This window comes from Tenrec ecaudatus, chromosome 6 (assembly GCF_050624435.1).
Source record: "Tenrec ecaudatus isolate mTenEca1 chromosome 6, mTenEca1.hap1, whole genome shotgun sequence".
Taxonomy (NCBI): domain Eukaryota; kingdom Metazoa; phylum Chordata; class Mammalia; order Afrosoricida; family Tenrecidae; genus Tenrec; species Tenrec ecaudatus.
The window spans coordinates 171799318-171817178 of NC_134535.1; the positions used below are offsets into that span (position 1 = coordinate 171799318).

Sequence of the window (17861 nt, forward strand, 5' to 3'; positions counted from 1 at the left end):
CATGAAGAACGGCATTAAAGGGTTGTGGCATTAAGACGGCTGAGAACCACTGATCTAGAAGGCTTGAAACAAGGCCAACCATGGTATAGCCCAAAGTTAAACAAGGCACATGAGGATTTGTCTACTTGCAGTTCACTTTAGGGGTAGAAGGGGGCCTTGGAGGTGTAGTGGTGATGCTGTGATCCACAAGGTCAGCAGTTCAAAGCCACCAACAGCCCCTCAGGTGAAAGACCAAGCTTTCTACTCCCGCCCACAGTTGCTGTCTTGGAAATGCACAGGGGGTGCCATGAGTCGGCATTGGTTTGACCATGGTGAGTTGCATGTGCTTTCTTGGTAGGGGGCACATAGTTCAACATGGGGTACATTCAGTCAGTGTAAAAAAAGGCCAACGAATAACTCTGAGTCCTAATTTGTTTGAAAATGTCCAAAGCATTACAAATTATAGAGGGTTTGATTGAAACCAAATATTCCCAATCTCTCTCTCTCTCACAAACACACATACTTGGTTTTTATTCCTAAGTGATCAGCTTTGGAATACTAACTGAATAAATTCACTCAATAAATTTATTCACATTTTGTTTTAAGGTAAACAAACAGTAGTAGTGACTAAACTAGAGTTTTGTAAGAGAAAAGGAAATAGTAGGCTAGGGGCTTGGACATCATTCTTCAAACATTGAGTGGAAAAGATAACAGGATGATTAACCGCTGTGTATTTAAAGGATTTTTCTTTATCAGCATTAACTACTACACGTTCTTCTCAAAAATCTGTGAAGATCAACTTCCTTGTAATTTGAACAAACACCCAATCTTCAGAACAACAGATGTTTACTAAAACTCCACAGTTTTAAGAAATATTTATAATAATGCACATTTGCAGGAAAAGTATATAATGATCAATTAACACTTTATTATTACCAATTAAAAACGTGCCTAGGTTTTTAATGTCCTCTGAAATAAATAGCATATAATGTACACTTATATTAAGAAGATTAATTTTAACGTTCTGAGACATTGGCCAGTTATTTTAAAAAGTCCTCACTGCCATTGTGTCGCTTCCGACTTAGCCACCACATTACAGGACCGAGTACAACTGCCTCTGTGAGTCTTCGAGACCATACCTTTTAGCGGGAGTAGAAAGTCTCCTCTTTAGCCAGTGTTGGGGCTGGTGGCTTCGAGTTGCTGACCACGTGGTTAGCAGTCCAGCTACGTAAGCCATCCCCGCGCCATCCAGCATCACACAGGGCACAGACTTTCCTACGGAAGAGTACTAGACGGGATTCTCTTCGTAGGTTTCCTTCTTGGGATATAGGTGTGGTTTGCTTTCTCCTTTGACTGATATCAAGCGAGCTAAGAAAATCTTTTTTTTTCTTTTTTCTCTTGGTCCAATGGAGGATTTAAAAAAATTATTTAATTGGGGGCTCTTACAGCTCTTATCACAACCCATCCATCCATGCATTGTGTCAAGCACATTTGTACATATGTTGCCATTATCATTTTCAAAGCATTTTTTACGCGAGCCCTTGATATCAGCTCCTCATTCCCCACCCCTTCCTAGAAAATCTTCTTTTACAGCTACACTTCCTCTCTCTAGACAAGTTCAGGAAGGAGAAAATTAAACAAAAACAAACCCAAACCACAGCTGATGACGCTGGCTTAATCTGTGTGTTCTGGTGCATTCACTGGGTTTCATCCAGGTGAACAGACAGAAAGTCACGGGGGAGCTATAGGTTAACATAGGTAGTATATTTAAGATACTGGCTTACACACTTGTTAAGGGCTGGGAGTATATAAAAATATGAAGGTGGAAGAAAAACAGTTATTATGAAACATGTTTTCTTATCCTTTATTAGTTTAAAGGAAACCAACACCTAATCACAATACGTTCTACACGGTTCAGACGCAAACAAAGGCTGCTTGTTACGGTTTGTATTTGCTCCCGGTAGCTCTGTTGACCTTCGGAGAGTTTCCCTTCAGTGGGAAGTCTCCACATTTGAGAAAGCACGGCTCCCAAGGAAGCAGTGGAAGTGGACAAGGGGAGGAAACCGTCATTCAGAAAAGGGTTTTCCAAAGTGCGCTTGCTTGATCTACGCCTTAGACTGTGTGGACACTGCAACAGGACATGAACAAACGAAATGAAATACAGTGGGCCGAGCCCTGTGCTCATGGTCTCGGGACAAGATGTAACAGGAGTGCTGGCCTTTCAAGCAGCCGGGAGGAAACACGGACGCCTCACTGTGAGCATTTAGAGCTACTTCTCTGCCCGTCATCAGAAGAAAATACTTTAAAAATTCTGCCATTTGCTCCTAGTGACCATGAATCAGAGGAGGCAGCTTAGAAAGCAGCGCCTTGCGGCCACTGTATTATGTCTAATTAAAATGCAGAGTATTAAGCACAGCTGAGTACATACAGGCACAACAGACCATCAAGCCAGCCTGGAAATGCATCTCTCTAGGATGCTTCTCATACTGTGACCCACAGAGCTTTTGTCTGAAGCAGATCCGGGCGGCCTGTCAGAAATGGACAAGCAGAAACTTCCACCAAGCTGTCCTTGCTCCGCACTTTTGTCATGGGAAGGTTCCTATGATCAGCACACGGGCTCAGGACTTCCGGGTTCCAGACTGTCAGATGGCAAAACATGACCAGGATGGTGTAAAAAACCAACAAGGCTAAGCGAGAAATACTTGGGTTACTAGGTAGGGGGTGTGACTGGGAGTAGTCAGAAAGCATGACTGTGTCTAAACAAAAGAAGGTGGAGCTAGCTAGGAGTGTGAAGGCAGGCAGAATTCATGAGTCACCAGGTGGAGTGTTTGACTGTAAAGAAATCAAACAAAAGCCTTCCTTAAGAATGCTTGGTACTCTTTACATGAAAATGCCTTCTTTAGAATTTCTTTCTTTTCTCTCCTTTGTTGTAATATCTTGTTTAGCAAGACATCTGTGGGGGGGGGGGTGAACTTTACATGCCGGCTTTCCAAGTGCCTTCTAAATCTGATGTTGCCTGGAAATTCCATGGTGGGATTTCCTGCTTCAGATGCGGTATTTTTCTTTCCCATGGTCGTTGATGACGCAGATGTGCTGAAACGGTAAAGGGTTTAAAGCCATCAGCCCTGGACCAAAATAGGATGCACAGAAAACGTGAGGCAGAAACAACAGAATCCTGTTCTGTAACTGGTCATTTGTTAACACACACGCACATCTATTGAGGAAGCTTCAAAACATTGGAGGGAAAATGCTATTATCTTTCAATCCTGTGCTTCCATGAACTTTCTGAAGTTTCCTTTAAGCAAACACACAAGATAGACAGATATGCATTACAGATAATATGTATACATTTTATGTGTGCATACGAGCCACAGAGGCCCATTCAAGCACCAGTCAAAAAGTCCTGTGCTGTGTTGGCTTGGGTGTGTTTTGGAATTTGGCTTCCCAGGTTCCTACAAACCTGCTGGGGATGGAGCGTCCACTGTTGGTGAAGCTGCAACTTCTCTGATGAGAAGAAATAGTAGTGGTCAACATGAACGTGTAGTGATTCTTTTATTGCGGGGGGGGGGGAGGGGATGGCAAGAAATGTGTCCGGGATGCAAAGGGGTACCCCCCCAAAAAACAAACAAAAAAAAACAGAAAAAGCACCGCTGGGTGGAGCTTTTGTAGGACGAATTTTTCCGCACTAGGCGAGCATCCAGCAACTTGCTCTGAGTTGGTACACCCAGTAGCGTCGCTTGGGAAGGTTCTCTCTGGTCACAGTAAATTTTTCGTACAAGCAGTTTTGCTAGGATCTTGTTTTTGTGATGGCTGATTTCAGAGAACAGTGTGCGACTGTGAAATTTTGTTCCCCTCTTGGGAAAAATGCCACAGGAACTGTTGTGATGTTGAACTCAGCTTACAAGGACAGCGCTATGAGAAGAACTCAAGTGTATGAGTGGTTTTCTCATTTCCAAAAAGGTGAGATGTCGAATGATGACACACCTCCTTCTGGATGTCCATCAACTTCCCGAACAGACAAAAATGTCCCCAGAATTCAAGCAGTTGTGCTCGAAGACGACAATACATCATTGAAGAGATGGGCAAGTTACCTGGACTATCTTGGAGCTCGGTTCAGGGAATTGTAACGGAAGATTTGGGGATGAGAAGGGTCACTGTGAAATCTGTGCCTTGGGTTCTGACTGACCAGGAAAAAGCGCATCGAGTGGAAACATGCCGTGCTCTGAAAGAACAGCTCTGTAGCAACCCGGACTTTTTCCCCAAGGTCATTACTGGTGATGAGAGTTGGTGCTATTGTTTTGACCCCAAAAGCAAATATCCGTCAAGCCAGTGGAAGACGCCACCATCACCTAGCCCCCCAAAAGGTTGTCAAGTGAAATCAAAGATCAAGACAAAAGTGTGTCAAGTGAAATCAAGGATCAAGATGATGCTCATGTGTTTTTGTTTTTTTGATGTGAGGGGGATAGTGCCTTTGAAGTTCATTCCACCAGGTCAGACTGTTAATCAAGCTTTCTATTTAGAGGTTCTGAAAAGATTGCATAACAGTATGTGACAAAAAAGGCTTGACTTCTGGCAGACAGGATTGGCCTTGCCACCATGACCATGCACCTGCTCACACAGCCATCCCAGTGCGCCAGTTTTTGGCAAAAGAACAGCATGCCTTTCTTGCCCCATGCACCTTACTCACCTGATCTCGCTCCATGAGATTTTTTTGTTTCTGGGAATGAAGAGGGACATGAAAGGGCAGTAATCTGATGAAGTAGAAGAGGTGAAGAAAAAAAAAACAAACCAGGGAGGTGCTGTCAGCCATCCAAACAGATGAGTTTGAAAAACGTTTCCAAGAATGGAATCGCAGATTTGACAAATGTATTAAGTGCAATGGATAATACTTGGAAGGTGATGGGTTGTTTTTAAAAAGTAGCTTTGGAAAAAAAATTTTAATCTGTTTTTTGGGGGTACCCCCCTTATATGTTGGTGGTGAGCGACAGACAGAGTCAGGCTACCGTAAGCACAAACTGGGCATTCCTTGGTAGCATCCTTGGGTTGTTCACAGAATCAAACCAAGAGCCGACAAGGAAGCAGCTGGTCAGCAGGAAAAAGGTCAGTCCCAGGGGCTGTGGACCGCCTCTGGCGCATGCTAAGTAGAAGTCCAACAGCCCTGGGTCTCCGTGACTCTGGGCTGGTGCTTTCCCTCCCAGGACAGAGGCTGATGGCTCCACTGTGGGTAAGCGGTTGACATGTAGCTCAGTGTGGGTTGCTTAGGTCATTCAGTCCGCACACTCAGCGTCCCCGTAGGAGTTGTTGTGAGCTGCATGCCACTGCGGTCAGGGCCTCTGGACTCCGGGCCACGGCAGTGTGAGAGAACCCTGCCCATGTTTCTGAAGGATGGGCAGTCAGTGCCTCAGGGGAAAGGTCAGTGTCATGTCCTCACCCTGTTGCTGGTTTCCTTATTTCTTTTGTACAAAATAAAGGCAGTCAGGGCTTCCACCGTTACCCTAATGCCTGTTTTTCAGGGCAGTGGTGCGAATTCATGGAGCGTGCCCATATTCCACAGATGATAATACATGACTAAATGGAAGCCTTCGTGGCTACATTACGTGGTGCCATTGTGAAATCACCGCTATGCTCATGTGAGAAGGATGCGAGGGGGTGGGTGAACATGCAAAACTTACATTCAGATCTCTGAAGTATTCGTTGTAGTCTAAGGCATAGCCCACCACAAATAAGTCTGGAATTTCAAAGCCAGCATCTTAGCAGCGGAGAGGAGAAAACAAAAACAACGAAGCAGCATTTAGAGAGCGTACAAACAAAAGCACCGAGGGCACCATGGTCACTCGAACTGTGAAGCCTCTTCCTTGAGGCCCAAGTAGTTACTCTAGCGATCAGTGATGCGTAGGGCCAGCGGCTAGGGACCCGAGGTTGAATCACTACCCAGAGAGGCCAGACAACGAAGCACACATGCAGGGAAGAATGACGAGGCCACAGAGCTGGAAAAGGGCCCGGGAAGCCAGGTGGATGACCAGGACTGCAGATGAGCTGGTCCTGCAGTGCCGTTGTTCCAGAGCCAGCAGCAGCGAGGACACAATGCCGACAGCAACACTCGGAAAGGCAGAAAGGGCAGTGCAAACAGGCCTGGGCAGCAGGTCAAGATGTGAAGCGCTATGGGCAGTAGCAATGGGGAAACAATCTTCCCAACACGCTCCGTGTCAGCTCCTGGTGAAAGGGCGGAGAAGCACAATCTAGGAATGCTCAGGGTTCTCTAACGGTGGCCTGGGGTCCACAATGCAGATTCACGCGCGCTTTAGCTCTCCTGCGGAGGGCAGGGGGCAGGGAAATGGACTTACAGGCAGCATGAGGCAGTTAGGCGAAGCAGAGAAACAATTTATGAAAAGGAGGACGATTTTTTTTCCTGGCAAAGGATGCTTAAGAACAGACACTGGCTAGCTCTCTTCTAGACATCTTGAAACCAAGACTACATGACCTGTCAAACCTGCTTGCAGCTATTTGGGGTCTTCCATCTGTTCACCCCAGGGATGCACTTCCTTTTTTCGACATATATTAGATATTTAACATATTAGTCCACATTTACAAGCAATTTAATTTTTCCACATTTACAAGCAATTTAATATATTATTCCACATTTACAAGCAATTTAATATGTTATTCCATCTTTACAAGCGATGTGATTTTGATGTAATCATCTCCACTTTATACGGAGAGGACCTGAGACATGGAACATTTTGGTGGCTTGACTGGAGTCAGTCATGGGTAGGTGCAGAGGAAAAGTGTTTGTTTTTTAAAAATCATTTTATTGGGGCTCGTACAACTCTTATCACCATCCGTCCATCCATCCATCCATCCATCCATGCATCCATCCATCCACTGGGATGCACTTCCTTTTGTGACACTGTCCTTTGGTGCAGGCAGTGGATTCACAGCATGGAGACAGTTATCTCCATGGTTACCAACACCGCCATTTTGAATCCTCCAATCAAAGATGCTTTCACATGGAGAATCCAAGTGGTTCCTGCTCTTAAACTGCTAGAGGCAGGGACTTGTTCTCTAAGAGTGGGATGGAGCTTGTGCTCTCGACTCTCTAGAGTTACAATCGTGGAAACCCACAGGGGCAGTTCTACCCTGTCTTGTAGGGTCACTGTGAGTTGGCAGAGACTCAACGGCGGTGAGTTTTTTTATTTTATTAGGACTGCGGACTGTGGCGAAAACCATGATCACCGAGAAGCCAGTGCAGAAGAACAAGTGTCAGAGATGACACTGCGGGTATAGGAAGGGGCCACTGTGGGAAAGGGCCAAAAAAAACAACGCTTCAGAAATCCAATTCAGAGAGAAAGAACGAAAACAAATATCCGGTGAGCTAAAAAGAGTCTGAGCAAATGGCAAATTTTCAAAACCCTGGTTGTAATATTAACAACGCCCCCCACCCCCTGCCAAGCAGGGCAATCCCTCTAGCGCGCACAGCGACTCAGAGTGGCATGAGACAAGGGAAGGACAATGGTCAGCGTGGCAGGCGAACAGCAGGGAAGCAGACTGACTGGTCCCTGGCTGGTAATGGGTGCGGGTCCTGCTCTTCATTGGCAATAGCAGATGTCACTTGCAGGTGTTGGAGGGAGATAGCGAGACAGACAGACAGACTGACTACCGTCAGACTGCTGGACTGCCATTCTTTCCCTCCACTTAGCAAGGCAAGCAACCCACCTTGCAGTGTTCAATCCCCGAAGCTATCAAAAGAACTTAACCATCAGGCCTATGTTAGAGGACTGTTGTGAGGGGTAAGCAAGGATGGCCTCTGCTTAGCTGTTAGCAGAGCGAGGCATGGCCCAGCCTTTCAACTGTGCTAGCCACCATTATTCTCTTAATGCCGTTGCTGGGAGACTCAAGGCATATGTGATTAACTGGCTACCTGTGAACCAATGCTTTCCAACCTCAGTTAAAAATCGTACCCATATCACAGGCATCTCACCTTATTTCCTTAGCAGATTTGTTTCGCTATCCACCACCGACTGCATCCGGATTCCATGCCCCCAACCAGTAAGGAACCGTAATTTACAAGCAATTTAATATATTATTCCATCTTTACAAGCACGGGTGGGTCTACCCAGAACGAATCTGTCTAGAGTGACAGGCCCAGCATTGGGCGGGGACTGGCTTTCGGAAAGCAGAGTCACGGGCTAAGTGTCCACTGGCATGTTCCCCATCGCATGGTGCTTCTCTGGCTCCAGTGTTTGTTCAGCTTGCTGAGGAGAACCGTAGCCGAAGCACCCCAACAGCTTTGGAGCAAATGTAAGTTATGACAAGTGAATGAAGTCTGCCCATGTGAGTAAAAAACAATAACAACAACAAAACCCTTCCAATGTGAGACTAAGTAAACCAAGCTGCTTGTTTCTCTTTTTTGGTATGGGGCGGCGGTGGCAAAGCCAGCCCCGGATGAGGGAAGCTCTCCAAAACACACGCCTGAAGCCAGGTGTGACGTACCAGGGGCGAAGGGGCAGTGGGAAGGGTACTCGCTGGGCTTAATTCTCTAGGTGGTGGAGCTTTTGTTTGGAGGTGGCAGGGACTCTCCCTCCTGGGTGCTGGTGTTCAGGACCGCACACTGCAGGACCACAATTCCTGAGGACCGACGGTCATCCTCGTGGAACCGCCCCACACCCCTCTGGGTCTGGTTGGTGGGAATGGGGGTACTGATGATGTAGCTGCCTTGTGAGTCCAGCAGGTCAAGTCTTCCTCCACCTGCTTGGGGGCGTATTCGCTCCTGGGAGCGCGGGTGCCTTAGAAGGCTTGAAAATAACACCATGAGAAGGCTTCAGAAAGTGCGTGGGAAAGTTCCATGATTGTTGAAAGTCCATTCCCCCCCACCCATGCTCTTTTGAAGCACCCTCATAGGCAATGCACAGGACAGCGTTCCTGAGAACCCTGCACCCCTACTTTAAAGATTTCTCTCCTTCCTACTAGGTGGGGAACAACCCCGGGGATCTGCGGGGCCCTGGCCCCTGCATAGCTTCTATTCCCCACAAACGGCCATCACATAAGAAACCACCCCAAAAACATCTGCAGAGTATCTCCTGTGAGGAAATACATTTGTTTAATTAAACAAAAAAGAAATCAAAGATGCTGTCACATAAAACAAAGTAAGACCACCAATAAACGGACAGACACACAGACAAGAACCAAATCACACTTACAGTCTGGTTTAAAGCCTTGACTTCGAGGTGTCCTCTTCACCAACAAACTACGATGTAAAAAGGAAACGACACTGTGTTCGAAATAAAGTCTCGGTGGGTTGGAAGTATAATTAAGCATCATTATATATGCATTTTAATTGAGCACAGGAGCAGGAGGGGCGTCACCGCCTTCTTTAATCCGTCCTCTGGAGACTCGGACCCCACAGAGCGATCTGGGATGAAAGGAAGTCGGCGGGTGTTTGGGCTGCTCCTGGAAATGGCTATTGGGGGCCCAGTAAGCAGGCTCACGGAACACAGACACGTGTTTCCTCCGCCCTTTCCCCTGGCTCGGGAAGGCAGCGCTGGCTCAATGGACTTCTCCCATCCTGAGCTGGCGTCTCAGGTTCGATTCCTGCCAATGCGCCCTGAGGGGTGCTGCTCTGATAAGTTTCAGCAGAGCTTCAAGACAATGAGAGACTAGGAGGAAAGGCCTGGAGAGCTACCTTTGAGAACTCAGCCAAGATTACAGTGGTCCTGATCTGCATGTGATGGGGAACAGGTAGGAGCCCCGCAGCCTTTCTTCCGGTTGTGCCTGAGGTCCCCAGGAGGTGGGGGCCGAGCCGATGCCAGCTACCCGTGGCAATGACATTCTGTGTAGGCATCCTCGTGGGATTGGGGGGGGGGCGCAGAAATAATGGAGCTGTAAAGGGCCTACTCACCTGGCTACCTTCACCATGTTGGGCTTGTATTTCTCCAAACTGCCCAGCAACGCTTTCATGGTCCTTCCAGTCCCGACGACATCCTGCGCATAGAACACAGAACGCATGAGACCAACGTTCATAGATTCTTCTCCACCAGAGACCTGATGACATTTCGTAGGCATCATAATTCGAAATGTCATCCAATTGGAGGCAGCTAGGAGACAGAACTGCCATATATATATGGCAGGTGTTTCTGGGAGCTGGGCTTGGGGGTGGGAGGGGGGTGCTCTTAATGAGCATTTCCCCCCCAGCTTCTTCAGCTGTGCCAGATGAGGGGTGAAATCCTGCCTTTGGAGAGCATGTGGGGCTCCCTTCCTCTTTGATTATGCCCAGACTTGGCACCTGCACGTTCAAGGGCTGGATTTGGCCCTAAGGTTATGCAGCACAATACAAAAGACATGAATTTTCATGGACGCAGGGTGTCCATCTGAATGCACTGAATGGATGAATACTTTCCCTTCCCCCTCCCTCCCCTGAGGCTCCCCACTCAATGGGGAGCCTGCGGCTGGGGCACGAGGTGCAGTCTGGACAGCAGCTGGTGAAGCGCACGCACGTGACTTCCGAGGGGTGCGGGGTGCACGCGGGAGCCCAGCCCAGCCCTACTGAGGAGCCGCCGCGCAATTACGCAATGAGAGCGGGGCGGCAGCAGCCGGAATGCATTGTCCTCAGTACAGAAATCAGCTGTCCGGGCTGATAGCCAAACAAGAGGCCTGAAGTTCGCCAGGTTGTGCAATCCTTGGGCGCAGGGTCTCCTCGGTGGGTTACGCTGACCCAGAGGAGCCGCGGGTGCGCGTGGCGCACACCGGCCGTTGTGCAACAACCGCCGAAAGCCGCGCCCTTGCACTTCTGCCAGCTGATAAGATAGACTTGCTCCGAACACAGCGCTCCTCGCCGCCAGACGGCCGCCGCCTCCTCTCTCCTGTCCTCTCTAAAGCAATTCATTTTGAAGCAGAAAAACAAATGAAATTGAGCCAGGACGGTCTCGTGGTGCGCCAGTGTTTGAAGTGATCGTATTTGTTTTGATGCTGGAGGCAGACCTGCTCAGATTCACTGGCGGTCATTCGCATGAGCTCAAGGTTAGATCGTTCTCGTTCGGTTACGACCATCTTGCACACAGGGTTCAGGGGCTCCTTTCCTCTTCTTTAAAACCTTGCCTCACAGAGAGCCCCAGAACCGCAACCCTGAATGTGGAAGGGAGAGAGCGCCACGCAGCTCCGATGGACCGCCTGCAGTCCAGGGTCTCCCACTTCCCGGGGCGCTGCGTGGGCCTGGCGCCCACAGGGTGGACCTTGGACCAATTGTTAACAGGTTCTCTATGTCAAACTCACCTGGATGCTTTCAGCTCCCAAAGATGGAAAAGGAAAAGCTGCTTACCTCGACGATGAGGACATTCTGAAAGAGAGAAAGCCCAGGTATTTCCAGCAGGACGCACGTACACGCACCACGCAGGTGCACATCTTGTTCTCAATTAGAATTTCACAATGGCGTAGAATCAGTGGTTCCCAACCTGTGGGTCACGACCCCTTTGGGGGTTGAATGACCCTTTCCCAGGAGTCGCCTATGAGCACTGCAAAACACTTATTTCCGATGGTCTTAGGAACCAAGACACCGCTCCTCTATCCTCTCCAGGCGGGTCCGCCCACATATGAGCACCCGGCGTGAAGACTGTTACCCATGCTACACTTCATTTATTTGTAATTAGAAATAAATATTTCACAATATAAAATTACATATTGTTTTCGTGACGAATCGCTATGCTTTAATGATGTTCAATTTGTAACAATGAAAATACATCCCGCATATCAGATCTTTACATGATGATTCACAAGAGCAGCAACATGACAGTGAGGAAGTAGCAATGAAAATGATTTTATGGTTTGGGGGGGTGGTCACCACAACATGAAGAAAACCTGTAATGAAGGGTTGTGGCATCCACCTCATGATGGCTTCATGTGTATCCGAGTAGAACTGGCTCCTACTTGGGTATCCAATGGCTATCTTTTTGGAAGTACGATGGTCAGGCCTGGTGCCCACAGTGCCTCTCCATGGACTTGAATCTCTACCCAGAACAGCCTGCATATACATGCTCACTAATTAGTTGAAATAATGAATAATAGATTAAGCTTATTAATGGGTTAAAGGCAATCTGGTGGATTACTAGTTACATGTCTATGTTGCCCCAACCAATTAAAATATGACCGTGTTAATAATATGCCTTTCCAATTAACTCCAGGGTGAGAAAATTTCTTCAGCGTAATGCTGTCTTGCTTTCTTTAGATCAGTGGTTCTCAACCTTCCTAATGCTGAGACCCTTTAATACTGTTCCTCATGTTGCGGTGACACCCCCAATCATAAAATTATTTTCATTGCTACATCATAGCTGTGATTTTGCTAATGTTATGAATTGGGTGACCCCTGTAAAAGGATCGTTGACCCTGAAAGGGGTCGTGACCCACAGATTGAGAACCGCTGCTTTAGATGATCTTTTACTTACCCTTATCATACTTAAAAACACCAGCTCCAACGTTAAGCATCAGATAGCCTTATCTTTAATTATTACACATGTTAATCCACGGACTAGGCAACCAACCCCAAACTCCGCTAACACTGCAGCATAGCATTTTATGTATCAAATGCACTTAGGTGGAAATGTCTTTCTGGAAGCATTTTTCCTCTCAGGTCTAGCCCATTTGAAAAAATCCACGAAAAGATTGCTTTAATTATGAAAATGTAGGATTGTTTTGCTCATTTTGAAAGCCCAATATCGGCTTTCCTGAGAATCAATCACAAGGGTCCCCCTGGCAGCCTAACCATACAGTTTATTACGATCTTTATGGTCAACTCATAACAGTTAAGGCAGCAGTTTTCAACCTGTGGGTCACGACCCCTTTCACAGGATTCGCAAATGACCCTTTCACAGGATTCGGCCGATTCATAACAGTAGCAAAATGACAGCTATGAAGTAGCAATGAAAATAAATTTTAAAATCATTTTATCGGGGGCTTGTACAACTCATCACAATCCATACATCCATCCATGTGTCAAGCACATAGGTACATTTGTTGCCACGATCATTCTCAAAACATTTGCCTTCTACTTGAGCCCTTAATATCGGCTGCTCATTTTCCCCCTGAAAATGATTTTAAGGTTTGGGGGTCACCACCACATAAGGGACTGTATTAAAAGGCCACGGCATCAGGAAGGGTGAGAACCACTGAGTTAAGGCAAGCCCTTTGGGCTTGATGGGGGCATAGGAATTATCCCATCAATCAACCAGAAGATTCAGAGAAATGTTTGGTTAATTTAATTTCCTGGTGCACGATCCGCTTTTGTTTCAACTTTACAAAGAACATCTCTAAAGTGTGTTCATCTGCATTCTTCCCTAATGAAGTAGAGGGCACAGAACATAATTAAATCATTAAAAAATAGTGTGCAGCCTTGGAAACAGAAGCGTCATCATTGAAGGTTAGTCTACGGCCAGTGGGTGGGAAGTGGGGCTCGGCTGTGTATCGATCCTGAGATGGATTGTCAAGATGACCTGCAAACACAAAGGTGACCCATCTCCACGCTTAAAGCCAAACAGGTGGAGGAACACTGAAAGAAAATCAATGACCTTCCGTCTAACGGCTTCGCCCCCCTCCTTCTGCTCCCAGGAACTATCATATCCAACGTTTCTAGCTGTTTATCCCCGCCTGGACCCTCAGGGACCACTCACCTATTTCTAAACGGTGATTTCCTAATATGCTTTCGTATAGCTGTTTCTGTTTTTAACACCATACTTAAGGTATAGATTGTTTTAGAGTTGCTTGTTTTAAAAAAGAAGTTCTCTATTATAAATCACGCTCATGGATGTAAATAAGCATTTGTAATTCAGAACAGCATGCATTCTGCCACTGAATTGACCCCCAGCTCACGGCGCTCCCGTCCATGTGTGTCACAGTACCGTGCTGCTGCAGAGGACATGCAACGGTTAATCTCTCTAAAGAAGAACACCAGGTCTTTCTTCTGAGTGCCTCCAGATGAACGTGAACCTTCATTTTTTTCAGTTAGTGGTAAGTGAAAGAAAGTTAACTAGATGAGGGGGTCTCCCCAACAAATTGAATTGTTTTCCTACAGCTATGAATTAAAAAACTTTTTTTGTAAAACAATCTTTTTTTTTTTAGTGAGTGAGTGAGTGAGACAGTGAGTGAGTGAGTGAGACAGTGAGTGAGTGAGACAGTGAGTGAGACAGTGAGTCCAAAACAATCTTATTCCCTTCAAAGTACTCTCCATTACACTTAATACATTTATCAAACCTGTGATTACATTCATGGAAACATGTTTCAAACACATCTGTTTGGATGGCTGACAGCACCTCCCTCAGTTTTTGCTTCACCTCGTCTGTCCTTCCATGTCCTTCTGCCTTTGCAGAAACAAAAAGAAGCCGCATGGAGTGAGGTAGGTGAGTGAGGTGCATGGGGCAAGAAAGGCAGGCTTTTTTTGGCTCCAAACTGGGGCATTCAGATGGCCGCGTGAGCAGGCCGTTCTGGCACAACTATTTCCCCATCTGCCGCAAGTCAGGCCTTTTTGTCCCACACTGTTACACAGTCTTTCCAGAACCTCTAAACAGAAAGCGTGATCAATAGTCTGACCTGGTGGAATGAACTCCAACGGCACTATCCGCCCACGTCAAAAAACAAAAACAAATGAGCATCGTCTTGATCTTTGATTTCACTAAATGAGCTTTGTCTTGATCTTTGATATCACTTGACAAACTTTTGGGGGACAAGGTGATGGTGGCGTCTTCCACTTGCTTGACTGATGTTTACTTTAGGGGTCATAAGAATGGCACCAAGTCTCATCACCAGTAATGACCTTGGGAAAAAAGTCTGGGTTGTTTCAAAGCCGTTCTTTCAAAGCACACCATGTTTCCAGTAAACGCTCTTTATTTCTGTTCAGTCAGAACCTGAGGCATAAATTTTGAAGACCCTTCTTATTCCCAAATCTTCCATTAAAATTCACTGACCAGAGCTCCAAGATAGTCCAGATAATGCCCCCATCTCTTCAATGGTGTGTTGTCAGTCTTCGAGTACAAGCGCACTAATATTGTGGACATTTTCATACATTTGGGAAGTTGACGGACACCCAGAATGAGGTTTGTCATCAGTGACATTTCCACCTTTTTAGAAACAAGAAAACCACTCATACACTTGTTGAGTTGTTCCCATAGCACCATCCTTGTAAGCTGTGTTCGACATCACAATAGTTTCTGCAGCATTTTCCCCAAGCAGAAAACAACATCTCACAGCCACATGCAGTTCGCTGAAATCGGCTATCACAGCAGTTCTCGACCTGTGGATTTCGACCCCTTTGGGGGGGGGCAGTACCACCTCATATGAGTCACTTGGGCGCTCCTTTCTATTAAGTACAAACACGTATTTTATTAACTGGCACTGCGGGGTAAGTATTGGACCACTAGCCACAGGTACGGTTGCTGCTGGATACCACTGACTTGGTTCCAACCTAAAGCAACGTTACGCACAGCAGAACAATACACTGTCTGGTCCTGGTCCATCCTCATGATTCTTCCTAGGACTTGTGCCTATATTTGCAGTCACATTGTCGGCCCATGTCCTTGATGGCCTTCCTCTTTTTTGCTGCCCCTCCACGTTACCAAACTTGATGTCCTCCAGGGACTGGTCTCTCCCGACAATATGTCCAAAGCATGTAAGACAAATTCTTGCCGTCTTTGCCTGTAAGGAGCACTCTGGATGTACTTCTTCCAAGACAGGTTCGTTGGCCCTTTTAGCAGTCCATGGTATTTTCAGTATTCTTCTCCAGCACAATTCAAATGAATCAATTCTTCGTTGATTTTCCTTATGCAATGTCTACTTTCACATGCATAAGAAAATCGAAAAGGCCACGGTTTGGGTCAGGGGCACCTTAGTCCTCAAAGTAACATCCTTGCTTTTCAATACACTAAAGAGGTCTTGTGCAGCAGATTTACCTAATACAACATGTTTTTTTGATCTCGTGACTGCTGTTTTCATGAGCCTTGATTGTGGATCCAAGCAAGACAAAATCTTGACAATTTCAACCTTTTCTTCATTTCTCATGATATTACTTACCTATGCGAGTATTTGGGTCTTCCTGACACTGAGTTGTAACCCACACTGAAGGCGTCAATCCTGATCTTCATCAGCAAGTGCTTCAAGTATTCCTAACGGCCAGCATGGCGCAGGTTGTGAACAAGCCTTTCTCCAATTCTGTTACTGTATTCTTCCTTGTATGTCCAAGCCAGCTGCTCCAATTAATTACTCAGAGGATACAACGCTGTCACACTTTCCCTGATTTTAAACGCGGCAGCGTTCCCTTGTTCTGTTCGCACAGCTGCCCCTTGATGTATGTACGAGTTCTGCTGGAATGGGTTCCGGAATCCCATTCTTCTCAAGATTTTCCATAGTTGGTTATGGACCACACAGTCGAATACTTTGGTATAGTCAATAAAACACAAGTAAACATCTTTCTGGTACTTTCTGATTTCACCAAGATCCATCTGCCATCAGCAAGGTTGTCTGACACCACCATTTGTCTGTAGGCCTGTCGTACCGTGGTGGCTCCTGTGTGGCTGTGACACTAGAAGTTAGGTCACTGGTATTTCCAACGCCAGCAGGCTCAGCCCAAGTGACAACTTTCCAGAGGAGCTTCCAGACTAAGAACAGGCAATGAAGAGGGAATCGGTTACTCAGCTGCCGAAAACCTTAAGGGAGGTGGTTCAAACACATCACCTGGTACCCAGGAGGAAAATGAGATTGTCTGTCTCCCATAAAGAGGTACAGTGTCAGAACCCTATTTAGGATCATTATGCAGTGGAATTGAATCCATGGCACTTGGGGTAATAGTTGAGAATATACATAGTCCAACTCTTCTACATCCCCATCTCTCAGTGTTACTACAGGCAGTCCTAACTTAGCACTCATCTGACCTACAGTATAATCCAGTTGGGATAAACACCACAAGCAGCTGTCCACTTGTTTTGTACATCTCATCGCTACTAACCTGTGCTAAATACAATAGAGTGCGCTAGAGTGTCCCTTGCCAACATTGGTTGCTCAGTGTTGTGACTTACTGGCCATGCCAGAGCCCTACAGTAGAATGTGTCTAGCTCACAATGAATACATTGGCTGCCCAACTGCTGAAACCCTAAGGGAGTCGTAAGAGCTGGAAAGTTGGGCAGCACTCAACTCTAACGGCACGTGGCACGGCCATGATCAGAACCCTGCCCATGGCATCATTTTCAGTCTGTATGGAGCGTGTGTCTTTCTGGAGGAAGCTCTGGGAAATGCACGCCAGGGACTTGGGGGGAAATGGCCAGCTTGGGAATCATGCTCCAAGTAGTAGATCAGACAGTATGACAGAAGGGAGCAGTATAAAACTGTGCCAATGGCAAGAGGGGCGACTTCAGAACTTGGTACTGCTGGTGTGACGCAGCTCATAGACCACAAAGAGGAGCAATCGACAGATCAGAATCCCGTGGATGCTGAAGAAAGACATTCCGAAGAACAAAGAAATAAGGAGGAACAGGAAGGAGAGAAGTTGTCCGAAACATTTACCGTGGACGATGGATTGACTCAGATACTGAGGTCGCTGTGAGTTGGGAGATGGTACCTAATGACAACAACAACAGCAGCAGCAATATTTCTAAACAAGGGGAGTGGGATGCTTGAAACCATGGATCCAAACCACAGCTGCTTTCCTAAGGACCACAGGAAGCCTGCTGCAGAGCAGCGAGACAGGACTATGGAACAGATGATAGAGAAAAGGAAAAGTTGCGTGGTGACAGCTTGCACCAATTTTCTGATGGAAAACGCTGTCCGCATTGCCAGGGATGAGCCAGCCGATCCAGAACTTTCCACAAATGGAACTAAGACCACAACTGACAGGATACGAGCATTGTCTAAATTTT

At 46.6% G+C, this 17861-nt stretch overlaps 1 protein-coding gene across 8 annotated transcripts in view; it reads right to left on the reverse strand.

The window, feature by feature from the left end:
• Positions 1–659: 659 nt before the first annotated feature.
• The window catches only part of PRTFDC1 (phosphoribosyl transferase domain containing 1), a 118264-nt gene continuing 101062 nt past the window's right edge, over positions 660–17861 (reverse strand). For 2 of the 8 annotated variants that reach the window (XM_075552517.1, XM_075552522.1), the window contains exons 5-10: positions 11291–11308; positions 9875–9957; positions 9177–9223; positions 5652–5728; positions 4667–4730; positions 660–3072 (exon numbers count right to left, since the gene is read on the reverse strand). In XM_075552517.1, coding sequence (XP_075408632.1) covers positions 2954–3072; positions 4667–4730; positions 5652–5728; positions 9177–9223; positions 9875–9957; positions 11291–11308 — 408 coding nt within the window. In that variant the 3' untranslated portion in view covers positions 660–2953. The other 6 variants (XM_075552518.1, XM_075552516.1, XM_075552520.1 and 3 more) reach the window with 6 other exon arrangements.